This window comes from Gymnoscopelus microlampas (assembly GCF_963454915.1).
Source record: "Gymnoscopelus microlampas genome assembly, chromosome: 21".
Taxonomy (NCBI): Eukaryota; Metazoa; Chordata; class Actinopteri; order Myctophiformes; family Myctophidae; genus Gymnoscopelus; species Gymnoscopelus microlampas.
Window position 1 is genome coordinate 36,312,674 of NC_139958.1, and position 22,818 is coordinate 36,335,491.

The following is a 22,818-nucleotide window of genomic DNA, read 5'->3' on the forward strand; positions in this document are numbered from 1 at the left end:
AACTCAAATCTTTGCTTCTGGGGGGGGTCCCTGGAACAACATATTTTGATGGGGGTCCACGGCCAAACGCATATCATTTTGGGGCCACGCTTCATATCTCCACCTCCTGTCCCAGAACCGAAGCTCGGCCTCACTCTAGGCCCAGCCAGAGAACCAGCACCACCACCCAGCCCCACAGTCCTATCTGAGAAGCAGGTTTTTTTTTCAGGCTTGGCCCTAGTGTGAGTGCATGTGTCACTCCCCTCCCCTAAGCACAGGTGGACGTGTAGGGAACCCTGCCAAATACTTTTGGTTTAGAGGGAGGGAGGGAGGGAGGGAGGGAGGGGTGTTGGCTGCATGGGGCCTGGTGGGTGGGTGTAGCAGGTTTTTTTTTTGTTTTGTTTTGTTGTGTTTCTTAGATAACCGTTTGGTGGTAAGGCTAAATCACTGACACACCTTCAGAGCAAATTTGAGCTTCTCTCTCTCTCTCTCTCTCTCTCTCTCTCTCTCTCTCTCTCTTGCCTGTCTCTCACTTTCACAAGTCTGCGACTGAAGACAGTGCAGGGTTTCCTGACGGGGGAGACGCGATACGGAGAGAGAGAGAGAGAGAGAGAGAGAGAGAGAGAGAGAGAGAGAGAGAGAGAGAGAGAGAGAGCGCGCGAGAGAGGAACTGAAATCAAAACTTCTTCTTCTTTAAAAGGTCAGTAACACACAACTCACTCTCTCTTGCCGCGTCGTCGCCCCTCTCTTGCGTTCGGTGTGTCACACTGCTTTTTTATTTCAACACAGGATGTCATGTCAGAGGTTTGTATATTCTGTTCAGAACGGGGTGGCATGGTGTTAAGAGTTGGTGTTGCGCGTCGCACAGGGGACTATGCCGTTGCAGATGATTAGAATCTCTCTAATCCTTCCTATCTTAAGTGGTCGGATGCTTCGCGTCTTAAAAAGTGTAAACCCGGGATAAAAGTTGAAGTCTAATTACGCCAGGGCCTCTGAAAAGATGTTCTCGGTGCTGTCATAGTTACAGTAAGTGTCTTTGAACAGTCTTGTGCTTAATTGGATGTCGGTGAGATTTTAACTCTTGACCATTCTCTTCAGAGCTATACTGTACATCGTGAGGAAGAGTCGTGTTAAAACATAGTGGTGTTCGAGCGGATCTAAAGTGCATTATGTGTTTGCTTTGCTGTCTGTGTTATTATGATGAGATGTCAGGATATATTGGGTCTTTCGTGTCTTAACTGTCATAGCATGTATGCAGTGGTGAAAAAAGTACTCAGATATTTTGCTTAAGTAAAAGTATCAATACTGCAATATAGAAATAGTCCGTTACAAGTAAAAGTCCGGAATTAAAAATGTAGTTGAGTAAAAGTACAAAAGTATTGGTATCAAAATATACTTAAAGTACTAAAAGTAAAAGTACTAAAATGTTTGAAAATAGCAGATCTACAAGCTCACAACGCGTCGCGATGCGACGCGTTGTGAGCTTGTAGATCGGCTATTTTCAAATAGCCTCGGTATGAAATAGGGCTAAAGTGGTTAATGTATGTTTTATAATATAATAATTGATAATGGCAAAGTAACTAGTAACTAAAAGTTTTCAAATAATTGTAGTGGAGTAAAAGTACAATATTTGCCTCTGAGATGTAGTGGAGTAGAAGTAAAAGTACTGAAAATTGGAAATACTCCAGTAAAGTAAAAAAAATACCTCAAAATTGGCAATCTATTGTCTGTAAAGAATGGTCTTAGCCATGACAGACCGCTGGAGAGCATGTACCGAATATGTCACTTCTCTCAGAGGCATAGAAGTCAGACAGACTTTCTGATGGTTTGAGACATCAGTAACAACTCAATCCACAAGTATTTCTCATTTTGAAAACGGAGGAAACTATATCAATTGAATTATCCCTTATCTGTTGAAGTTAACGACGTGTTAACCAGACATAATTATCTACTTGTTAATTCATAGCAAAACACTGGCCATTTCTGTAAGTGTAACTACCCGCGACTCTTCCCAAAGATTGCTCCAAAAACAGCCGATCTAACAGGCTCACTATGTGTCCCATCGCGCTGTGAGCTTACAGATCTAAATGATTTGGCCTGTGACACCGTCGTACAATGGAAGTATAATTCAGGCTTAAACCATTGAAACCGGGAAAGCGTCTGTGTCATTTTAGCTTTAAGTGTTGGCTATTCAAAAATAGCAGATATACAAGCTCACAGAGTGTCACTTCGTGCTGCGCTGCAAGCTTGTACATCTGCTATTTTTGTTTGATTTTTCTTTTACACAAATATGCTCTTCTGGGGTGGTCCCTGGCATAAAAAACGTTTTCAGCTGGGGGGTCCGTGGCCAAATATATACAGTGGTGTAAAGTAACTAACTTTCGGCCATTTGAAATGGGTTAAGTTTGAGGTTGTTTCCGTGTTGCCTCAGATGACCGGCATTCACTCATTCATCTGTCCGTGTTTGTAAACCCCTCTGGAGCCAGACTGGAGCCAATCACCATTAACCTCGCACATATTCCAAATTGACCTCTTTACCTGGCAATGTATTCCATAGGTTAAACCCATTGAGACAAATGCCTTCTAAATCACTTTTAGGTCAACTTTTTCGTGCCAAGGACAGGGCCGCATTAAGACCCCTCAGGGCCGTGGAACACCACAAAATCAAAGGCCCCCCCAGTCGCGTAATTTCACGCGCATGCACGCGCGTGCATGCGCACAACCTGCGCGCACTTTCGGGTCTAATTCGGGTCTAATTCGGGTCTAATTCGGTCTATTTCGGTTCTATTTAACCAATATAAATCAATTTTTTTCTTTAAATACACAAAAATTAAATACACAATTCTCACAGGGCCCTGCAGGCTGCGGGCCGTGGAACACCAGTTCCACTAAGTTCCGCGGTTAATGCGGCTCTGGCCAAGGACCCCCAAAATGACATGTATTTGGCAGCGGACCACCCCTACCTGAAAATATTTTGTGCCAGGGACCCCCAGGCAGAAGAGAAGATTTGTGTTAAAAAAAAAAAGAAGCATTTTTCAAACACTTTTCAAAAATGTTCAAAAATAGTAGATGTCCAGCTGGAGCATGGATATTACATTATCAGAATCAGAGTCATCTTTATTGTCGTGTCACAGGTTAACAGGTGAAAAAAAGTGCGTTCTCCATCATTTTGTATGGCATTCCGTGAGAAGAGAGAGGACAGAATTAGAGAGGGAGCAGATGAGAAAAGAGAAAGAAACACGGGCTAGAAACAGGTTATTCACCTGTTTCCTATAGGCTGTGTGTTTTCCACTTTCCTGTCGATTTGATCCAATGAAATCCAATGAAACTGGTCAGATGACCAATGATATCCAAAGAAATAGACAGGAAGTGGAAAACACACAGCCTAGGAAACAGGTGAATAAGATTTTGGCTGAGGAGGCGGAGCCAAAAGTACACCCTGCGTATGTCACTGATCACGTGACCTCAATCAATTATCCAGTTATAGGCAACATAGACGGGGGGGGGGACTTTTTTTCTTATTTCCACACAATAGCTCTAAGGTGTATTAAAGACATTTAAATGTTGAAAATTAGTGGTATTCCCCTTTAATACATATATCGTTACTGTCGGGCATTTACGTTAAAAAGTAAAAATATGGAGATAAGAGGTTTCTAAATGTTTTATGTAATCAATGTAACTGTTATGATGAATTGTATCTTCATCCGTTTCAATGTGTAAGGTTTGTACTGAACGTAGGTAACAATGGAATATGATGTTTTATATAATCATTTAATGACGACACACAGCCTATCTGCTGGTGTTTCCTTTCAATTACAACTCGTTCACGTTATTTACTATTTCACAACTAATTATAATTGAGGAAACTAACCCTGTGTCGTCTGAGCTTTCGCTCTGTGGCAGAGGGGTTATGTGGGGATAGAATCCATTAGACACACACACGCACACACACACACACACACACACACACACACACACACACAGGGCCACACACACAGGGCCACACCCACCTTTATTCTCTCTCACACACACACACACACACACACACACACACACACACACACACACACACGCACACACACACACACACAGTGTTGTAAGAATTGACCCGAACTGACCCACCTTTACACACAGATTTTACCATGTATTATAATAGCTCCCCTCTTCTTTAGTCTGTCTGTAAGGGCTGTCTCTGTGTTTTTGTGCGTGTGAGCCTCTCTCCCTCTCCCTCTCCCTCTCTCTCTCTCTCTCTCTCTCTCCCTCTCCCCCTCTCTCTCTCTCTCTCTCTCTCTCTCTCTCTCTCTCTCTCTGATTATCACACAAACGAACCTGATCCCGGCTATAGTCTTTTGTTGTAAGTCCTACCAGGATACTTTTACATCAGTGTGTTTAACAAACACTTCCAGGGGCAGACTCCCTCTCTGTGTGTTTGCACAATTAGGACTCTGGCAATAGAAGATAAGCCTGTGCAATCCCAGCAAGTCAATAAAGGACCTCGTTTCACCTTTTATTTGTACAAAAATACATTCGAGTGCCTCGTAATGTGAATGGAGGCAGCGTAAAATTCACTTGGCTGTCATAGACAGATGTGAATGAAGACAGCTTTTGTGCGCAGCAAAATCCTCAGTATTCATTTGTCCATTTTTAACTCCATTTGGTCACATTTGGTTACAGCTCAGAGTTAAAGGTGATGCAAGTGAGTCTATATTCTCCTAGTAATCATTGCTATAGAGCAGTGGTTTTCAACCTTTTTCATGCCAAGCTCCCCTAAATTGATATGTATTTGCCCGCGGACCCCCGTCTGAAAATGTGTGGTGCCAGGGACCCCCAGAAGCAGAGATTTTAGTTAAAATGTTCGCTTTAAAAGATATATGTATTCAAAGATTTGCACTCATTTTCAAGATTTTTCAAAAATAGCAGATCTTGTTGAAAACCATTGCTATAGAGTGTTTGATTAAGCAGTAACATGGGTCTCCCTGTCTCTCCAACTATTTTAAGAAGCAGAAAATGGTTAAGTGGGACCACAATTTCACCCAATCAGGAAGGAGAACCCATTTATCAGCTTAAATGTATAATTATAGCGTTCACACTCCAATTGTGTCTGCTCTTTTTTATTTCTTTCTTCATTTCCAACGTCACTTTTTTTATCCTGTATATGAGTTCACTCTCCTGAATGGAAGACATTAGTATCCGATTCCGACCTAAACGTTTATTTTCTGTGTACTAAAGAGCTGGAGAGACAGGGAGACTGTTTTGATTGATTGATTAATTGATTGATTGATTGATTGATTGAATACTTTATTAGTCAGAAACGTAAACAGCACGAGATACAGTCAGACGTTAAGGCTAAAAGGATAACACAAAAAAAGTCCTGGGAACTTGTTTCCATTGTGGTCCTATAGGTATTCAATTCATCACCATAGCATAAAAAAAATAACACAACAACACATATCATCAACAAATGCAAAACACTATACTGTATGTACAAAGGCGAAAAAAAAACGTTGGCAATGAATGACACCTCCTTTCTATGGGAAAATGCATTTAACGACCCTTTACCACTCTACCACATTTTGATGGCAGGGAGGCAGAGTGGTAGAATGAGAACTTTCCCATGTTTGTTCTACATTTGGTATAGTACCAGGGTCGTTGTCGCTCCCTGTTACTGAACCAACACTCTATATAGAAACTATATGATTACTATAAGTCACTATAAAGCTATTTAACGCATTCAATCCGGGGGGACGCATCTCTGTCATTTTAGACGTCTTTGGCCATTCAACAATAGCAGATACGCAAGCTCACGGCGCGGCACCGAGTGCCGTGCCACGAGCTTGTAGATCTGCTATTTTTGAAAAATCGTGGAAATCTTTGAATATATATATTTTTAAAGCGAACGTTTGCAACTAAAATTTTTGCTTCTGGGGGGAACAAAATATTGTACAAATGTTCGCTTTAAAAAATATATATTTAAAGATTTGCACACATTTTCACGATAAAAAAAAAAAAAGCAGATATACAAGCTTGAGCTTGTATATCTGCTATTTTTGAATAGCCAAATAAATCTAAAAATGACAGAGACGCGTTCCCCCGGATTGAATGGCTTAACACCTACTGTAACACCCTCTTTAATGTATCCATTTGTGACTCTGAGAGTGAGCAAAATGTACATGAATGAACACTGGGGGGGGTTTCACTGTGTGAGTGAGTGGAACATGTGTCCTATAATAAAATGTGTTCATTTACGAAAGGTGAATGAGGAGCTCGCGCTCAGCTCCGCCCACTCGTTAACCTATATCATTGAAGACACCAAATGTGACTGTGTCAAAGCCCTTTAAAAAGAAAGAAAGAAAAAAAAAAACATTTCCGTGTTTTCTTCTTCTCGCTTAAACAGCCGTGAAAAGGTTCTGCGCCACAAAGCATCAAAGATGTGTTTTTTTCTCTTTTGTAAATCTACCCGATGTAAGTGGATTAATAGCTGAATGTGCATGCCTGAGCATTCGTTTGTTTACCAGTGTGTGTGTGCGTGTGTGCGTGCGCGCGTGCATGCGTGCGTGCGTGCGTGTTTGGATGTGCGAGTTTGTAGGTGTGCGAGTGTGTGTGTGTGTGTGTGTGTGTGTGTGTGTGTGTGCCTGCATGCTTGCACCCCAGCGTGCACATTTGTGTGTGCGTATGCGTGTGCTTGCGCGCGCGTGTGTGTGTGTGTCCAGCCTCCTCCGTAGCGCCGAGGTCCAGGTTTTGTTATGCGTGGTACTGGGTAAGGGTGAGTAAGCCGCCCCTCACAGATGAATAGAGGAGCGGGATGAGGCTTCAAGAGGCTGCCGTGGGTGGGAGACCTGAGCCCTGCCAAAAAAAACTCCTTCTGTGTGTGTGCGCGTGCGCCTGTGTGTGTGTGTGTGTGTGTGTGTGTGTGTGTGCGCGCCTTGATCCTCCCACCCACCCCAGTCCAACAGGAGTTAGCCCGCTAACAATGCAACATGCCGGAGCCTAGCTTTTTACTGGCCCGCAGTCTAACAACGTACAGCATATAGAGATACTAGTGTAGATCAGTGGTACTTTTTAACTTCAAGGACCCCCCCCCTAGTTTGGTATGCATTACGACACAGACTCCCCATAACTCTGACAGTGCACAAAATGGAACCAAACGGACCCTTCCGGGTCCATTTGGTTCCATTTTGTGCACTGTCAGAGTTACAGAATGATAAGGGGTCAATTTGGTTCAAACTAATACATTTTTCTGGGGACCCCCCCGGAACGCCCTCACGGACCCTGCGGGTCCCCGGACCACAGTTTGAGAACCACTGGTGTACTGTTACCGTGCGTGTGTGCGTGCGTGCGAGTGTTTGAGTAACAGTTCAAAGCGTGTCCATTTGTGTTACAGGCTACGGTATACTTGGTGTTTTTGGGTGAAACAAACGCGCCTGGCTCGAACCACAAAGCGACCACGCGGGCAGGCAGGTCGAGCCTTTCTCGCCCTTTCTGCTTTCTTTAAAGGCTGTCTTTCTTTTGTTTTACAGGCCATCTTTCTCCTCTGTATACTCTGTGCAAAGCGCGTTTGCATGTGCGTGTTCTTATAGATGAACCACTATGCTCATAACAAAACTTTTGCAATGTGCATTATCTTCGAACAGGTGGTTCTCAACCGTTTCAGGCCGCGACCCCCCAAAATAATCATATTTGAACTAGGGGCCCCCCATTTCGTTTGACTCTGTTCCACAGATAAATATTGTGAAAATAGCCGATCTAGTAGATTGGCTATTTTATATATTTTTTGTCTCTTTTTTATATTATTTGACATTTGGCCAATGTTTTATAGTTTGTTGATTACTTTTGTTGCGGTGATGGTCTTTTTCTTTCTTTTTTTTAGGAATTAAAAAGGTCTCAAAAGTCCTTAAATTGTCACGTCACTATCATCTGGGGACCCCCCCAAAATCATGTGGGGACCCCCCTGGGGGTACCGACCCACAGGTTGAGAACCGCTGTCTGTCTGAATGCCTTAAATATCACGTGTCCATCATTGGTGGATGGTACATACATTTGTGAAAGCAGTAAGCATCATAAGTCTGATTTATAGTTTGTCACTATAAATTAGTGTTAGCCTGTAAGCTTGTAGATCTGCTTTTTTTTTCTCTTCTCCAGCATGCAACACCATTATGGACTATAATTTAAGCAATGCTGGCTTCCAGCAGCATTGTAATAACTTTCCTGGCAGGAAAAAAAGCTCTTAAAAAGAAGAATGCACTGGATGTACAACTGAATACTCAATATTCTCTCCGGACACATTTGAAATAAGGCACTTTATAAGTGGTATTCTATTGAAACATTTAAACACAGTAGCCAGTGAACTCGGTGCACTTTTACCAGCATATAATATAGCTACAGTACTTGCCTCTTGTGATGTAGGTGTTTCCTGTGTGTGGTGGCCAAGATCATCAGAAATAGTCCCCTGTAACCACTGGCAACCTACAGAACGTTAACTTCAGCTAAGTGACATATGCACACCGAGAAACTCCACTCTCTGCCAAGCAGTCGGGCACAAATTAAGCCCTAGCAAATGGGAACATTCAAGTTCAAATACCGTAGTACTAACTTTCAACCCGGCGCCTCTATCTTGGGCATGTCACTACGGGGGGAAAAGTGTCAAATAATAGTCAAAAGGTGCGAGAAATAGCAGATTAATTGGTCTTTTTTCTTTATTCTTCGTACGATGAGGTGGATATAGGGCTTACGTGGTTAACCCATTGAGACCTGAAGCCGATTCTACATGTCTCCTAAATATCAACAGTTTTCTGAAAAACGTTTGTTTCTATATCAGTGGTGCTCAAACTTTTTCATGTCAAGGACCCCCAAAATTATACGTATTTGGCCGCGGACCCCCATCAAAATATTTTGTTCCAGGGACCCCCCAGAAGCAAAGATTTGAGTTAAAAATGTTCGCTTTAAAAATATATTATGTTCAAAGATTTGCACACATTTTCATGATTTTTCAAAAATAGCAGATATACAAGCTCGTAGCGCGGCACTCGGTGCCGCGCTATGAGCTTGTAGATCTGCTATTTTTGAATAGCCCAAAGTGTAAAATGATGCTATTTAGCTCAAATCTAAAACGACACAGTTCCAGGTATTAATGGGTTAAAAGAAATCCACATCAACATTACCAGCAAACAAAACGTAACGGTGTTGTAATTCAGTGGAAGGAAATTAGATGTCAAATTGAGAAAAAAAGAAAGAGAAAAAACGAACACTGATTTCATAATGTCTAAAAAGAAAGATCTGGGTTGAATAAGTGGGTCCACCCACCTGTACTATATGTGAGAGGCAGAGAGAGAGAGGGAGAGAGAGAGAGAGATAGAGGAGGGCTGGATGGCAGTTTTAGAGACACGAGTGTGTGGGTTATGTTCGCTGGCCCGCGTGCGCTGCTATCTAATCACTTGGAGAGAAACGGAGACCATGCGCTAGCTGCCTTGATCCACCCACCCACCCACCCCAGTCAAACAGCAGTTAGCCCGCTAACAATGCAGCACACGCTGGAGCTCACAGCCCCGGCATGCAGCGGCGACACTGATAATATGGAAATGTTATGTGGCGTACGTATGTATACATTCTAATGGACGCCAATTACGACGTCTCGTTCTGTGCTGAGAGCAAAGATTGATGTGTCACTCTATAAAGGCGGCTATGGGTCGTGACCTTAGCGTGTGTGCGTGCGTGCGTGCGTGCGTGCGTGTGTGTGTGTGTGTATGACAGAGGGAGAGAGAGAGAGAGAGAGTGTGTTTGCTACAGTATGTGTACATTGCTTACGCATGTGGTGTCACTTCTCAGAGTGAGTCGGTGAATACTACAGATAACAAGCAGAGACTGAGTGGTTTGGGTTGAACAGGCTCCATGCACAGCAGCAGCCATATTGGAAAGACATTGGGCTCAGCTGCTTACTTCCTTCACAGGTGTTACCAATGATACTAATCAAGGCTACTGTTCCGTTCTGGTCAAACAGAGTCAGGGCGCTGATAGTGTGCATGTTGGCTCGGTGGAAACACTTGAGGGGCTTCCAAATGGCCCGTTGCGGGTGTCTAACTCTTGAGAGTGTACAAATGGAACCAAATGGACCCGTAAGGGTCCATTTGGTTCCATTTGTACACTCTCAGAGTTATGGAGGTCCTTGCAATTAAAAAGGTTTGAGAACCACTGTGCTACACTTAATGTAGCCTCGATCTCCAGGCTTTTATTGTTTAGTTTTGCTAAAGAATAAAAGCCTGGTGCAGTGGGCGTCGCTCGTAATGTTGTGTTAAAGGGGGGCGGGGGTTGACGGACAGATCGGTGAACCAATGGGATCAGGCGCAATCTCTCCGCGCCTCTATACACCCGCCCCCTCTATACACGAAAACAGGAGCGCTATAGTGCAGCCTGCACTTAATGGAACGGAGCCTTCATTAGTATCATTGGTAACACCTGTGAAGGAACTAGTAAGAAGAGGCCCAATTTCCTTCCAATATGGCTGCTGTGCGTAGAGCCTATCGAGCCTCATTACAACCTGAGGCAACACATTGAAAGCGGCGCAGCGTGTATCACAATGATGGATTTGACTGTCACTTTGGTTTCATTTGAACTTGTTGCATGCTAACAGTATGAACGCTGATATTTCAAGCCAGTGGTTCTCGACCCTTTTTAATTTCAAGGACTCTGAGAGTGTACACAAATGAAACCAAATGGACCCTTGCCCAAACCCAAACCCAGTTTGTGGTGGTTTGTACACACTCAAGAGTTACAAAACTGTAAGGGATCCATTTGGAACCTTTTGAGAACTACTGATTTAAGCCTTATGAGATGGCTGTTTGAGGTCGTTTTTTTTTTCACTTCAAACACTGGGAGATTATGATGTTTATATGTATGCAGTATCAGTGAAACATGTCTAAATATATGGATTTGACTCACAGTAGGCATCACAGTAGCACCGTTTAGCTTTTTTCTAACACTGTTTCTCAACGTCAGGCTCGGGGACCACCAGGCAGGCCCAAATGGACCCTTACTCAGTGTGCAAATGGAACCAAATGGACCCATAAGGGTGTAGATTGGGGTCCCAGACATACATGTATTTTTCTATTTGTACAAGACCCGTAAGGGTCCATTAATTTGGACCCCTGGTGGGGCCCGGACCAGACATTGAGAACCAGTACTTTATAACACCTGGGCGGGTCGGGTGGGGGGTTCGAGCTGACCCTGTGCATGGTTTGTGTGTTTGTGTGTAGTGCGTGTTGCCACTATGTGTGTGTTTGTTTGTGTATGTATGCGTCGGTGCACACTGCACACACACAGGTTCACAAACGTGTATGTGTGTCTTTGAGTTTGTGACAGCTTACCCACCTGTGAAACTGTGTGTGTGTGTGTGTGTGTGTGTGTGTGCGTGTGTGTGTGTGTGCGTGTGTGTGCGCGTGTGTGTGTGTGTGTGTGTGTGTGTGTGTGTGTGTGTGTGTGTGTGTGTGTGTGTGTGCGCGTGTGCGTGTGCGTGACAGGCATCTGTCTCCCCTGCCCTGCAGCCTGACTGGTTTTAATTAGGAGGTGCCAGAGTGCCTGAGGGCTCTCCTGCTGACATGACACACACACACACACACACACACACACACACACACACACACACACACACACACACACACACACACACACACACACACACGCACACACGCGCACACACACACACACACACACACGCGCACACACGCACACACACACACACTCACACACACACGTACGCACGCAGGCACGCACAGTCGCACACACACGCACACACGTGCGCACGCACACACACACACACACACACACCCTACCGGAGGGCAGACAGAGGCTCTCCCACCAAGCCTGGCCTTCTCGTTATCACCGTCATGTACGGTGGTTGTCCTCGCTCACCCCAACGACCCCCTGTGTGTGTGTGTGTGAGTGTGTGTGTGTGTGTGTGTGTGTGCGTACACACACAAAGACATACAGTAGCTATAGACATATATGTGTATGTCTACTCGTGTGTGTGTCGTCTCCACTGTATATGAATTGATGCACAGATACATACTGTATAGCAGCTTGTAATGCAGTGATGGTTTGGAGATGTACAGTAGATAGATGGATGCCTTTACTGATCCCGTGGGGGACAATTCAGGCGCCAAAGACGAGCAGTAAAAAGTTAGAGATACAGGTGATAGAAGTACAGTATGGGTACGGAAGAGTAACGTCACAATAGACACCCTTAAACCATTAAGACCGGGAACGCATCTGTGTCACTTTTTTGATTTGAGCTAAAAAAAGCATTATTTTACACTCTTGGCTATTCAAAAATAGCAGATCTACAAGCTCGTAGCGCGGCACCGAGTGCCGCGCTACGAGCTTGTAGATCTGCTATTTTTGAAAAATCGTGAAAATGTGCGCAAATCTTTGAATATATATATATATATTAAAGCGAATATTTCTAACTCAAATCTTTGCTTCTAGGACCCCCTGGAACTAAATATTTTGAGATGGGGGTCGGCGGCCAAATACATATAATTGTGGGGGTCCTTGACATGAAAAGAATTGTGCACCACTGATATAGAAACGTATGTTTTTCAGAATACTGTTGGGATTTAGGATCGGCGTCAGATCTTAATGGGTTAAACAAATATGACTAAAAGTAGACGTATGGACCCTATATATACAATCATCCTGCCTGGTGCAGAACAAGAGAGTAGGTATAGTTATGACATCGGCACAAACCACAGGTAACGTTACAGATGACAACAGAGTGGATATTACAATAGTCGCACTCCGCCAAACTTGAGCAATAGCTCAACGACATCGGCCCAATCCACAGCTTTGGTAAGTGGTAAAATGCTACAGTCAATGGTGCACAGGGGGTCCGGGGACCCCCTAAGTGGGGTCCTCAGAGTTATTACAGGGATGCCCCCCTGATATGATAAGATTTTGTCTTTTTCTTTTTACATGAACCACTTGAACCCTAGCATCCCTTTTCTAAGGAGGACTTTAGCAAAAGGCGTTGTGAGCTTGTAGATCTGCTATTTTTGTCAAATAAAAAAATATAGTGGGGGTCTCTGCTTCATCTCTCTCTCAGCTAGGGGGTCCTCGGCCGGAAAAAAACGTTGAAGACCTTTATCCAAAGCGCTTACTAGTATTCACTCACATTCACCCACTGAAACCATGCAAGGTACAGTACCTGCTCATCGAGAGCGGTTACGGGTTCAGCGTCTTGCTCAAGGACACAACCCCATGGGGAGCCATGCAGGGATTGAACTGGGAACCTTCCAATTCCCGAGTGTCCGCTCTACCTCCGGAGCCACTGCCGCCCCACTGTATTATTTAGATACTGCAGATACGACGAACATTATTATGAACATGATTCTGCTCGAATTCTAATAGAGCCTCGCTCAGCTTCACAATAGGGATGCAACTATTGACTATTTACTATTATTCTATCGATGAATTGATAGAATATAATCGAGGTGTATTTAAAAAATCTATGTTAAAGGATGTTTTATATATCAACAAATCGACGGATGACTTACGCGTTATTTCATACTTCAATGCACAACAGTGTCACGCAACAATAGTGAAAATAGCACGTCTATGAGCTCACAACTATTATTTTAGTTGTTTGTTTAACCCATTAATTGGAACTGTGTCATTTTTAGATTTGAGCTAAAAAGCATTATTTTACACTTTGTGCTATAAAAAAAATAGCAGATATACAAGCTCATAGCGCGGCACAGAGTGCCGCGCTACGAGCTTGTAGATCTGCTATTTTTGAAAAATCGTGAAAATGTGTGCAAATCTTCTGAATATATATATTTTTAAAGCGAACATTTTGAACTCAAATCTTTGCTTCTGGGGGGTCCCTGGAACAACATATTTTGATGGGGGGTCGGCGGCCAAATACATTTTTTGGGGGTCCTTGACATGAAAAAGATTGAGCACCCACTGATATAGAAACATACGTTTTTCAGAAAACTGTTGGGATTTAGGAGACATGTAGAATCGGCTTCAGGTCTCAATGGGTTAAACTATTAGGAAATGAAAATAAAAACCTTCGCCTATAACGACGCGCCCAATTAAATGATCGATTAACGCATTTTTTTTAAATAATCAATTAAATCGATTAGTCCCCTATTTAATTAGTGCAACCCCAATTAACACAGCCATTGTGGCTGTGCAGAGTAGTGGGTTCAGGGTCTCATACATACAGAGCACGATATGGCCACCTGTGTGAAACCCTGTGATTCAGCCAAGAAATCTCAGTGTGCGTGTGCGTGTGCGTGTGTATGTGTATTACTATACTTGTGAGGACCAAACGTCCCCACAAGTATAGTAGAATTTGAGGAATAGACGTTGCGAGGACCATTTTTCCTGGTCCTCGTGTGAAAAAAATGGTTGTTTTATGGTTGAAATCATTTTTTAGAGATACGTTTACAATTAGAAAAAGATTCAGGTCGGGGTTAGGTTCAGGATTAGACCTTTAGAGGTTAGGTTTTTATTGAGTTGGGGTTAGATTTGAACCTATTTTATACTTGCGATGTCAAACACCGAAAAATAGCCGATCTACAAGCTCACAACGTGTCGCAGCGCGACACGTTGTGAGCTTGTAGATCTGCTATTTTTCGGCTCTAGACTTGCGGTTAAAAATGCCCCCAAAAAATCATAAATCAATCATAAAATCGGCTTCCTAAAATGTTGATGTCCTCGCAAGTATAGTAATACAAACGTGTGTGTGTGTGTGCGCGCGTGTGTATACAGTTCAGTACGCAGCCAGCGGACTTCACCTCCCTTCTGGCAAAGCCTCCGTTACTGATTAGGACGTTTGAAAAAGAGACAAAACAAGAGAAAGTTGGAAGACAAACAGACAGGTCAGCAGAAAGCAAAACGCCCTCACTCTCTCTCTCTCTCTCACTCACCCGACTAGCATGCTCCGAGGTGAGTTCTAATGACCTCGCCTGCACTGATGGACGTGTGCGTGTGTGTGTGTGCGTGCGTGCAAGTGCATGTGCGTGTGCGTGTGTGTGTGTGAGAGAGAGCCTTTGTCTATGATGGTGTGAAGGAGATGGGAAGTTTGTACGCGTTATGTGTGTCCCTGCAATATGTGTCTATATGGCTGTGATATATGTCCCTGCAACATGTGTCTTTCTGGTTGTTATATGTCCCTGCAACATGTGTCTTTCTGGTTGTTATATGTCCCTGCAACATGTGTCTTTCTGGTTGTGATATGTCCCTGCAACATGTGTCTTTCTGGTTGTGATATGTCCCTGCAACATGTGTCTTTCTGGTTGTTATATGTCCCTGCAACATGTGTCTTTCTGGTTGTTATATGTCCCTGCAACATGTGTCTTTCTGGTTGTTATATGTCCCTGCAACATGTGTCTTTCTGGTTGTTATATGTCCCTGCAACATGTGTCTTTCTGGTTGTTATATGTCCCTGCAACATGTGTCTTTCTGGTTGTTATATGTCCCTGCAACATGTGTCTTTCTGGTTGTTATATGTCCCTGCAACATGTGTCTTTCTGGTTGTGATATGTCCCTGCAACATGTGTCTTTCTGGTTGTTATATGTCCCTGCAACATGTGTCTTTCTGGTTGTGATATGTCCCTGCAACATGTGTCTTTCTGGTTGTTATATGTTCCTGCAACATGTGTCTTTCTGGTTGTTATATGTCACTGCAACGAGAGTGTCTTCCTGGTTGTGATATGTCCCTGCAACATGTGTCTTTCTGGTTGTGATATGTCCCTGCAACATGTGTCTTTCTGGTTGGGATATGTCCCTGCAACATGTGTCTTTCTGGTTGTTATATGTCCCTGCAACATGTGTCTTTCTGGTTGTTATATGTTCCTGCAACATGTGTCTTTCTGGTTGTTATATGTCACTGCAACGAGAGTGTCTTCCTGGTTGTGATATGTCCCTGCAACATGTGTCTCTATGGCTGTGATGGCCCTGCAACATGTGTCTTTCTGGTTGTTATATGTCCCTGCAACATGTGTCTTTCTGGTTGTTATATGTCCCTGCAACATGTGTCTTTCTGGTTGTTATATGTCCCTGCAACATGTGTCTTTCTGGTTGTTATATGTCCCTGCAACATGTGTCTTTCTGGTTGTTATACTGTATGTCCCTGCAACATGTGTCTTTCTGGTTGTTATATGTCCCTGCAAAATGCGTCTTTCTGGTTGTTATATGTCCCTGCAACGAGAGTGTCTTCCTGGTTGTTATATGTCCCTGCAACATGCGTCTTTCTGGTTGTTATATGTCCCTGCAACATGCGTCTTTCTGGTTGTTATATGACCCTGCAACATGTGTCTTTCTGGTTGTTAGATGTCCCTGCAACATGTGTCTTTCTGGTTGTTATATGTCCCTGCAACATGTGTCTTTCTGGTTGTTATATGTCCCTGCAACATGTGTCTTTCTGGTTGTTATATGTCACTGCAATGAGAGTGTCTTCCTGGTTGTTATATGTCCCTGCAACATGCGTCTTTCTGGTTGTTATATGTCCCTGCAACATGTGTCTTTCTGGTTGTTATATGACCCTGCAACATGTGTCTTTCTGGTTGTTAGATGTCCCTGCAACATGTGTCTTTCTGGTTGTTATATGTCCCTGCAACATGTGTCTTTCTGGTTGTTATATGTCCCTGCAACATGTGTCTTTCTGGTTGTTATATGTCCCTGCAAAATGCGTCTTTCTGGTTGTTATACAGTATGTCACTGCAACGAGAGTGTCTTCCTGGTTGTTATATGTCCCTGCAACATGTGTCTTTCTGGTTGTTATATGACCCTGCAACATGTGTCTTTCTGGTTGTTATATGTCACTGCAATGAGAGTGTCTTCCTGGTTGTTATATGTCCCTGCAACATGCGTCTTTCTGGTTGTTATATGTCCCTGCAACATGCGTCTTTCTGGTTGTTATATGACCCTGCAACATGTGTCTTTCTGGTTGTTAGATGTCCCTGCAACATGTGTCTTTCTGGTTGTTATATGTCCCTGCAACATGCGTCTTTCTGGTTGTTATATGTCCCTGCAACATGTGTCTTTCTGGTTGTTATATGTCCCTGCAACATGCGTCTTTCTGGTTGTTATATGTCCCTGCAACATGCGTCTTTCTGGTTGTTATATGTCACTGCAACGAGAGTGTCTTCCTGGTTGTGATATGTCCCTGCAACATGTGTCTTTCTGGTTGTGATATGTCCCTGCAACATGTGTCTTTCTGGTTGGGATATGTCCCTGCAACATGTGTCTTTCTGGTTGTTATATGTCCCTGCAACATGTGTCTTTCTGGTTGTTATATGTTCCTGCAACATGTGTCTTTCTGGTTGTTATATGTCACTGCAACGAGAGTGTCTTCCTGGTTGTGATATGTCCCTGCAACATGTGTCTCTATGGCTGTGATGGCCCTGCAACATGTGTCTTTCTGGTTGTTATATGTCCCTGCAACATGTGTCTTTCTGGTTGTTATATGTCCCTGCAACATGTGTCTTTCTGGTTGTTATATGTCCCTGCAACATGTGTCTTTCTGGTTGTTATATGTCCCTGCAACATGTGTCTTTCTGGTTGTTATACTGTATGTCCCTGCAACATGTGTCTTTCTGGTTGTTATATGTCCCTGCAAAATGCGTCTTTCTGGTTGTTATATGTCCCTGCAACGAGAGTGTCTTCCTGGTTGTTATATGTCCCTGCAACATGCGTCTTTCTGGTTGTTATATGTCCCTGCAACATGCGTCTTTCTGGTTGTTATATGACCCTGCAACATGTGTCTTTCTGGTTGTTAGATGTCCCTGCAACATGTGTCTTTCTGGTTGTTATATGTCCCTGCAACATGTGTCTTTCTGGTTGTTATATGTCCCTGCAACATGTGTCTTTCTGGTTGTTATATGTCCCTGCAAAATGCGTCTTTCTGGTTGTTATACAGTATGTCACTGCAACGAGAGTGTCTTCCTGGTTGTTATATGTCCCTGCAACATGTGTCTTTCTGGTTGTTATATGACCCTGCAACATGTGTCTTTCTGGTTGTTATATGACCCTGCAACATGTGTCTTTCTGGTTGTTAGATGTCCCTGCAACATGTGTCTTTCTGGTTGTTATATGTCCCTGCAACATGCGTCTTTCTGGTTGTTATATGTCCCTGCAACATGTGTCTTTCTGGTTGTTATATGTCCCTGCAACATGCGTCTTTCTGGTTGTTATATGTCCCTGCAACATGCGTCTTTCTGGTTGTTATATGTCCCTGCAACATGTGTCTTTCTGGTTGTTATATGTCCCTGCAAAATGCGTCTTTCTGGTTGTTATACAGTATGTCACTGCAACGAGAGTGTCTTCCTGGTTGTGATATGTCCCTGCAACATGCGTCTTTCTGATTGTTATATGTCCCTGCAACATGCGTCTTTCTGATTGTTATATGTCCCTGCAACATGCGTCTTTCTGGTTGTGATATGTCCCTGCAACATGTGTCTTTCTGGTTGTTATATGTCCCTGCAACATGTGTCTTTCTGATTGTTATATGTCCCTGCAACATGTGTCTTTCTGGTTGTTATATGTCCCTGCAACATGTGTCTTTCTGATTGTTATATGTCCCTGCAACATGTGTCTTTCTGGTTGGGATATGTCCCTGCAACATGTGTCTCTATGGCTGTGATGTCCCTGCAACATGTGTCTTTCTGGTTGTTATATGTCCCTGCAACATGCGTCTTTCTGGTTGTTATATGTCCCTGCAACATGCGTCTTTCTGGTTGTTATATGTCCCTGCAACATGTGTCTTTCTGGTTGTTATATGTCCCTGCAAAATGCGTCTTTCTGGTTGTTATATGTCCCTGCAACATGTGTCTTTCTGGTTGTTATATGTCCCTGCAAAATGCGTCTTTCTGGTTGTTATACAGTATGACACTGCAACGAGAGTGTCTTCCTGGTTGTGATATGTCCCTGCAACATGTGTCTTTCTGGTTGTTATATGTCCCTGCAACATGTGACTTTCTGGTTGTTATATGTCCCTGCAACATGTGTCTCTATGGCTGTGATGTCCCTGCAACATGTGTCTTTCTGGTTGTTATATGTCCCTGCAACATGCGTATTTCTGGTTGTTGTATGTCCCTGCGACTTCCGTCTCAACACACGTCCCAGGGACATAACAATTTATAATACAATTTACACAACACTAATAATGTTGTTGTTTCTTTGCACTGCTCAGAGTGTAACACAAAGTGACACAACCAGTGCAAACAAACAACACAATTCATTCATTTATCTCACAACTTAAAGTGAAAGAGTTGAAGTGACACTGCGTGGGGTTTGTTTATGCATCCCTCTGTCCTTGGAGTCCAACTTTACTAGAAGGTGTGTGTGATGTTCTATCTCCAGGCTGCTGGGGCGATGAGTGTTCAATGCCAGTTGCCTCCCTTTCTAGCTGCTCTCTCCCACACCAGACCAGACCAGAGCAGACCTGCTGGTCTCCCAGACTCAAGGATCAAGGCTGCAGACTTTGTTGGTGCGCGTGCGTGCGTGCGTGCGTGCGTGCGTGCGTGCGTGCGTGCGTGCGTGCGTGTTTGTAGAGAAGAAGTGGTGGAAAAAGTACTCACATTTTTTACTTAAGTAAAAGTATCAATACTGCAATGTAGAAATACACTATTACAAGTAAAAGTCCGGAATTAAAAATGTACTCGAGTGAAAGTACAAAAGTATTAATTGGTATCAAAATTGACTTAAAGTAGAAAGTACTCATTATGCACAATGTCCCATATTTTCACAAGTTTTCAAATGTATAAAAATCATTTGAAAATAGCCGATCTACAAGCTCACAATGCGTCGCGATGCGACGCATTGTGAGCTTGTAGATCTGCTATTTTCAAATGGCCGACATGTATAAATGGCTGAAGTGGTTAATGTATGTTTTGTAATAATAATCAAAATCTACTAAGTAACTAGTAACTAAAAATGTCAAATAATTGTAGTGGAGTAAAAGTACAACATTTGCCTCTGAGATGTAGTGGAGTAGAAGTAAAAGTATTGTAAATCGGAAACACTCAAGTAAAGTGAAAATACCCCCCACAAAAAAAATCTCAAGTACAGTAATTGAGTAAATGTACTTAGTTACTTTACACCACTGCAGAGAAGCATACACAACATGCACTAGTAGCTACTAGTGTGGTGTTGATATAGTTAGTGCTATATATGACCATGATGTGTGTATGCGTGTGTGTTTGTGTGTGTGTGTGTGTGTGTGTGTGTGTGTGTGTGTGTGTGTGTGTGTGTGTGTGTGTGTGTGTGTGTGTGTGTGTGTGTGTGTGTTCATTCACATGCCTGTGTACCATTTGTGTGAGTCCATATCTATACCATTTTGTGAGCAACAATATGAATGCATGCATAAGTGAGCTCAAATAACGCAACCTTCCCGTGACATCCCCATTCACCACCCAACGTCCTGAATATGGCTTCATCAATGTAGATTTATGGATCTCGACAACTAAATAACACAGCTACCTCTTGACTATAGCCCGACTCCAGACCCTGGCTGTCTCATTGGCACAAATGCTACATTAACCCGTGAAGACCGGGAAAACGCATCTGTGTGTCATTTTAAGATTTCTTTGGCTATTCAAAAATAGCAGATATACAAGCTCGCAGCGCGGCACCGAGTGCCGCGCTACGAGCTTGTAGATCTGCTATTTTTTTTTAAAGATTGTGAAAATGTGTGCAAAGCTTTGAAGAGAGAGAGAGAGAGAGAGAGAGAGAGAGAGAGAGAGAGAGAGAGAGAGAGAGAGAGAGAGAGAGAGAGAGAGAGAGAGAGAGAGAGAGAGAGAGAGAGAGAGAGAGAGAGAGAGAGAGAGAGAGAGAGAGAGAGAGAGAGAGAGAGAGAGAGAGAGATAGATAGATAGATAGATAGATAGATAGATAGATAGATAGATAGATAGATAGATAGATAGATAGATAGATAGATAGATAGATAGATAGATAGATAGATAGATAGAGAGAGAGAGAGAGAGAGAGAGAGAGAGAGAGAGAGAGAGAGAGAGAGAGAGATAGAGAGAGAGATAGAGAGAGAGAGAGAGAGAGAGAGATAGATAGATAGATATATTTAAAGCAAACATTTGTAACTCAAATCCTTGCTTCTGGGGGGTCCCTGGAACAAAATATTTTGAGATGGGGGTCCGCGGCCAAATACATATCAATTTGGTGGTCCTTCACATGAAAAGGTTTGAGAACCACTGATATTATAGCAACATAGGTTTAAAAAAAAAAAAACTGTTAGGATTTAGAAGACATTTTGTAGAGTCGGCCTCAGGCCTTAATGGGTTAATGCTGTGTAATGCTTGTGCCCGACATGTCTAAAAAAGATAGACAGAAGTTTCCCAGATGAGATGCAGCACAGTTTTTATTTTATTTTTATTTTTTCCCCCTCCAATGACACGAAAAACAAAAACAAAACTGTCTCTAACCAACCCCAAGTTCACAAAGCAAGTGAAACTATATAAGTTCAGATTCAGGAATAGGTTGCATGAAAAAAAAAAAACGAAAAAAAAAGAAATCCTGCTTCTGCAATCTGCTAAGTGCCGTTTTTATGCAAAATAAAAACTATGTTGGGTAAAGCTTCAGAATGCCTCCAGTATGTTAGCGTTCAATCTTTAACAACCCCCCCCCCCCACACACACACACACACACACCCACCCACCCCTCCGATCTGCCAATCTGGCACGGGTGGAAGCAGTACTGAGATTCTTTTTTACTTAAGTAAAAGTAGCAATACCACAATGTGGAAAGACTTTGCTTACAAGTAAAAGTCCTGTATTTAAAAAAATGACTTGAGTTAAAGTACAAAAGTATTGGCATCGAAAATAAAGTCAAGCACCAAAAGTATAAAGCATCTTCAATCTTCAAGCAACTTCAAGCTTGTCTATTTTTGAATTAAACGGGGCATGTTTTGTAATAATAATCCAAATCTACAAAGTAACTAGTAACTAAAACTGTCAAATAACAGTATAGTGGACTAAAAAGAACAATATTTGCCTCTGAGATGTAGTGGGAGTAGAATATAAAGTATTTAAAAAAAATACAATTAAGTAAAGTAAAAGGACCTCAACATTGAAACTTAAAGGACGACTTCACCGCTTTTCAACCTATCTTCATATAATAGGTCCTCACTAATACTCATGATAAAATGGTAAAAAAAAAATCTACTCGGTCTGTGTCTCAGAGGAGGGCTGTGGACAGGTCAGAAACCCGTCTACCAGTGACATCATCAATGGGGAATCCAAGCTAATAGAAACTGCAGGCTTTCTATTCCTGGAAAGTTGCAATGCAATAAAAGAAGCCATTGTTCTCGTGTTAATAAAAATCTAAATAAAAAATGTGAAATCTTGTTGGAAAGAAAAATCATGCATAACGATGATGTCACTGGTAGACGGGTTTCTAGACTGTCCACAGCCCTCCTATGAGACACAGACCAAGTAGAAAAAAATGGTACCATTTTATCATGAGTATTAGTGAGGACCAATTATATGAAGATAGGTTGAAAAGCGGTGAAGTCGTCCTTTAAGTACAGTACTTGAGTAAATGCACTTAGTTACTTCCCGCCACCCGCCCACCCGCCCGCCTGCCCCCTCAGGCTCTGCCAATCTGGTGGCTCCAGTATGTGAGCCTTGCGGGGCGCAGTGGGCACACAGCGGGCACAGCGGGTGGCGGGTAAACAGGTACAGTGAGGAGACAGACACTTACTCAGTCCTCGCAGACCTCCTGTCTACTGACTGTTAACCCTTTCAGAACGCGTGTCCGTGTGACACCGCTTAGACCATTATTTTTATACTTTTGGCTATTCAAAAATAGCAGATCTACAAGCTCGTAGCG

General features: G+C 42.9%; 1 protein-coding gene across 2 annotated transcripts in view; it reads left to right on the forward strand.

Moving 5' to 3' along the window:
- Positions 1-531: 531 nt before the first annotated feature.
- Positions 532-22,818, forward strand: part of zbtb7c (zinc finger and BTB domain containing 7C) — a 45,197-nt gene continuing 22,910 nt past the window's right edge. Inside the window, exon 1 of one of the 2 annotated variants that reach the window (XM_084047710.1) lies at positions 532-679. Coding sequence is in view for 1 of the 2 variants with exons in the window: in XM_084047709.1 (XP_083903835.1) it covers positions 775-783 (9 nt within the window). In the remaining variant the exon portion in view is untranslated. Of the gene's footprint in view, positions 680-744; positions 784-22,818 lie in introns of those variants that run through there. The other variant, XM_084047709.1, reaches the window with a different exon arrangement.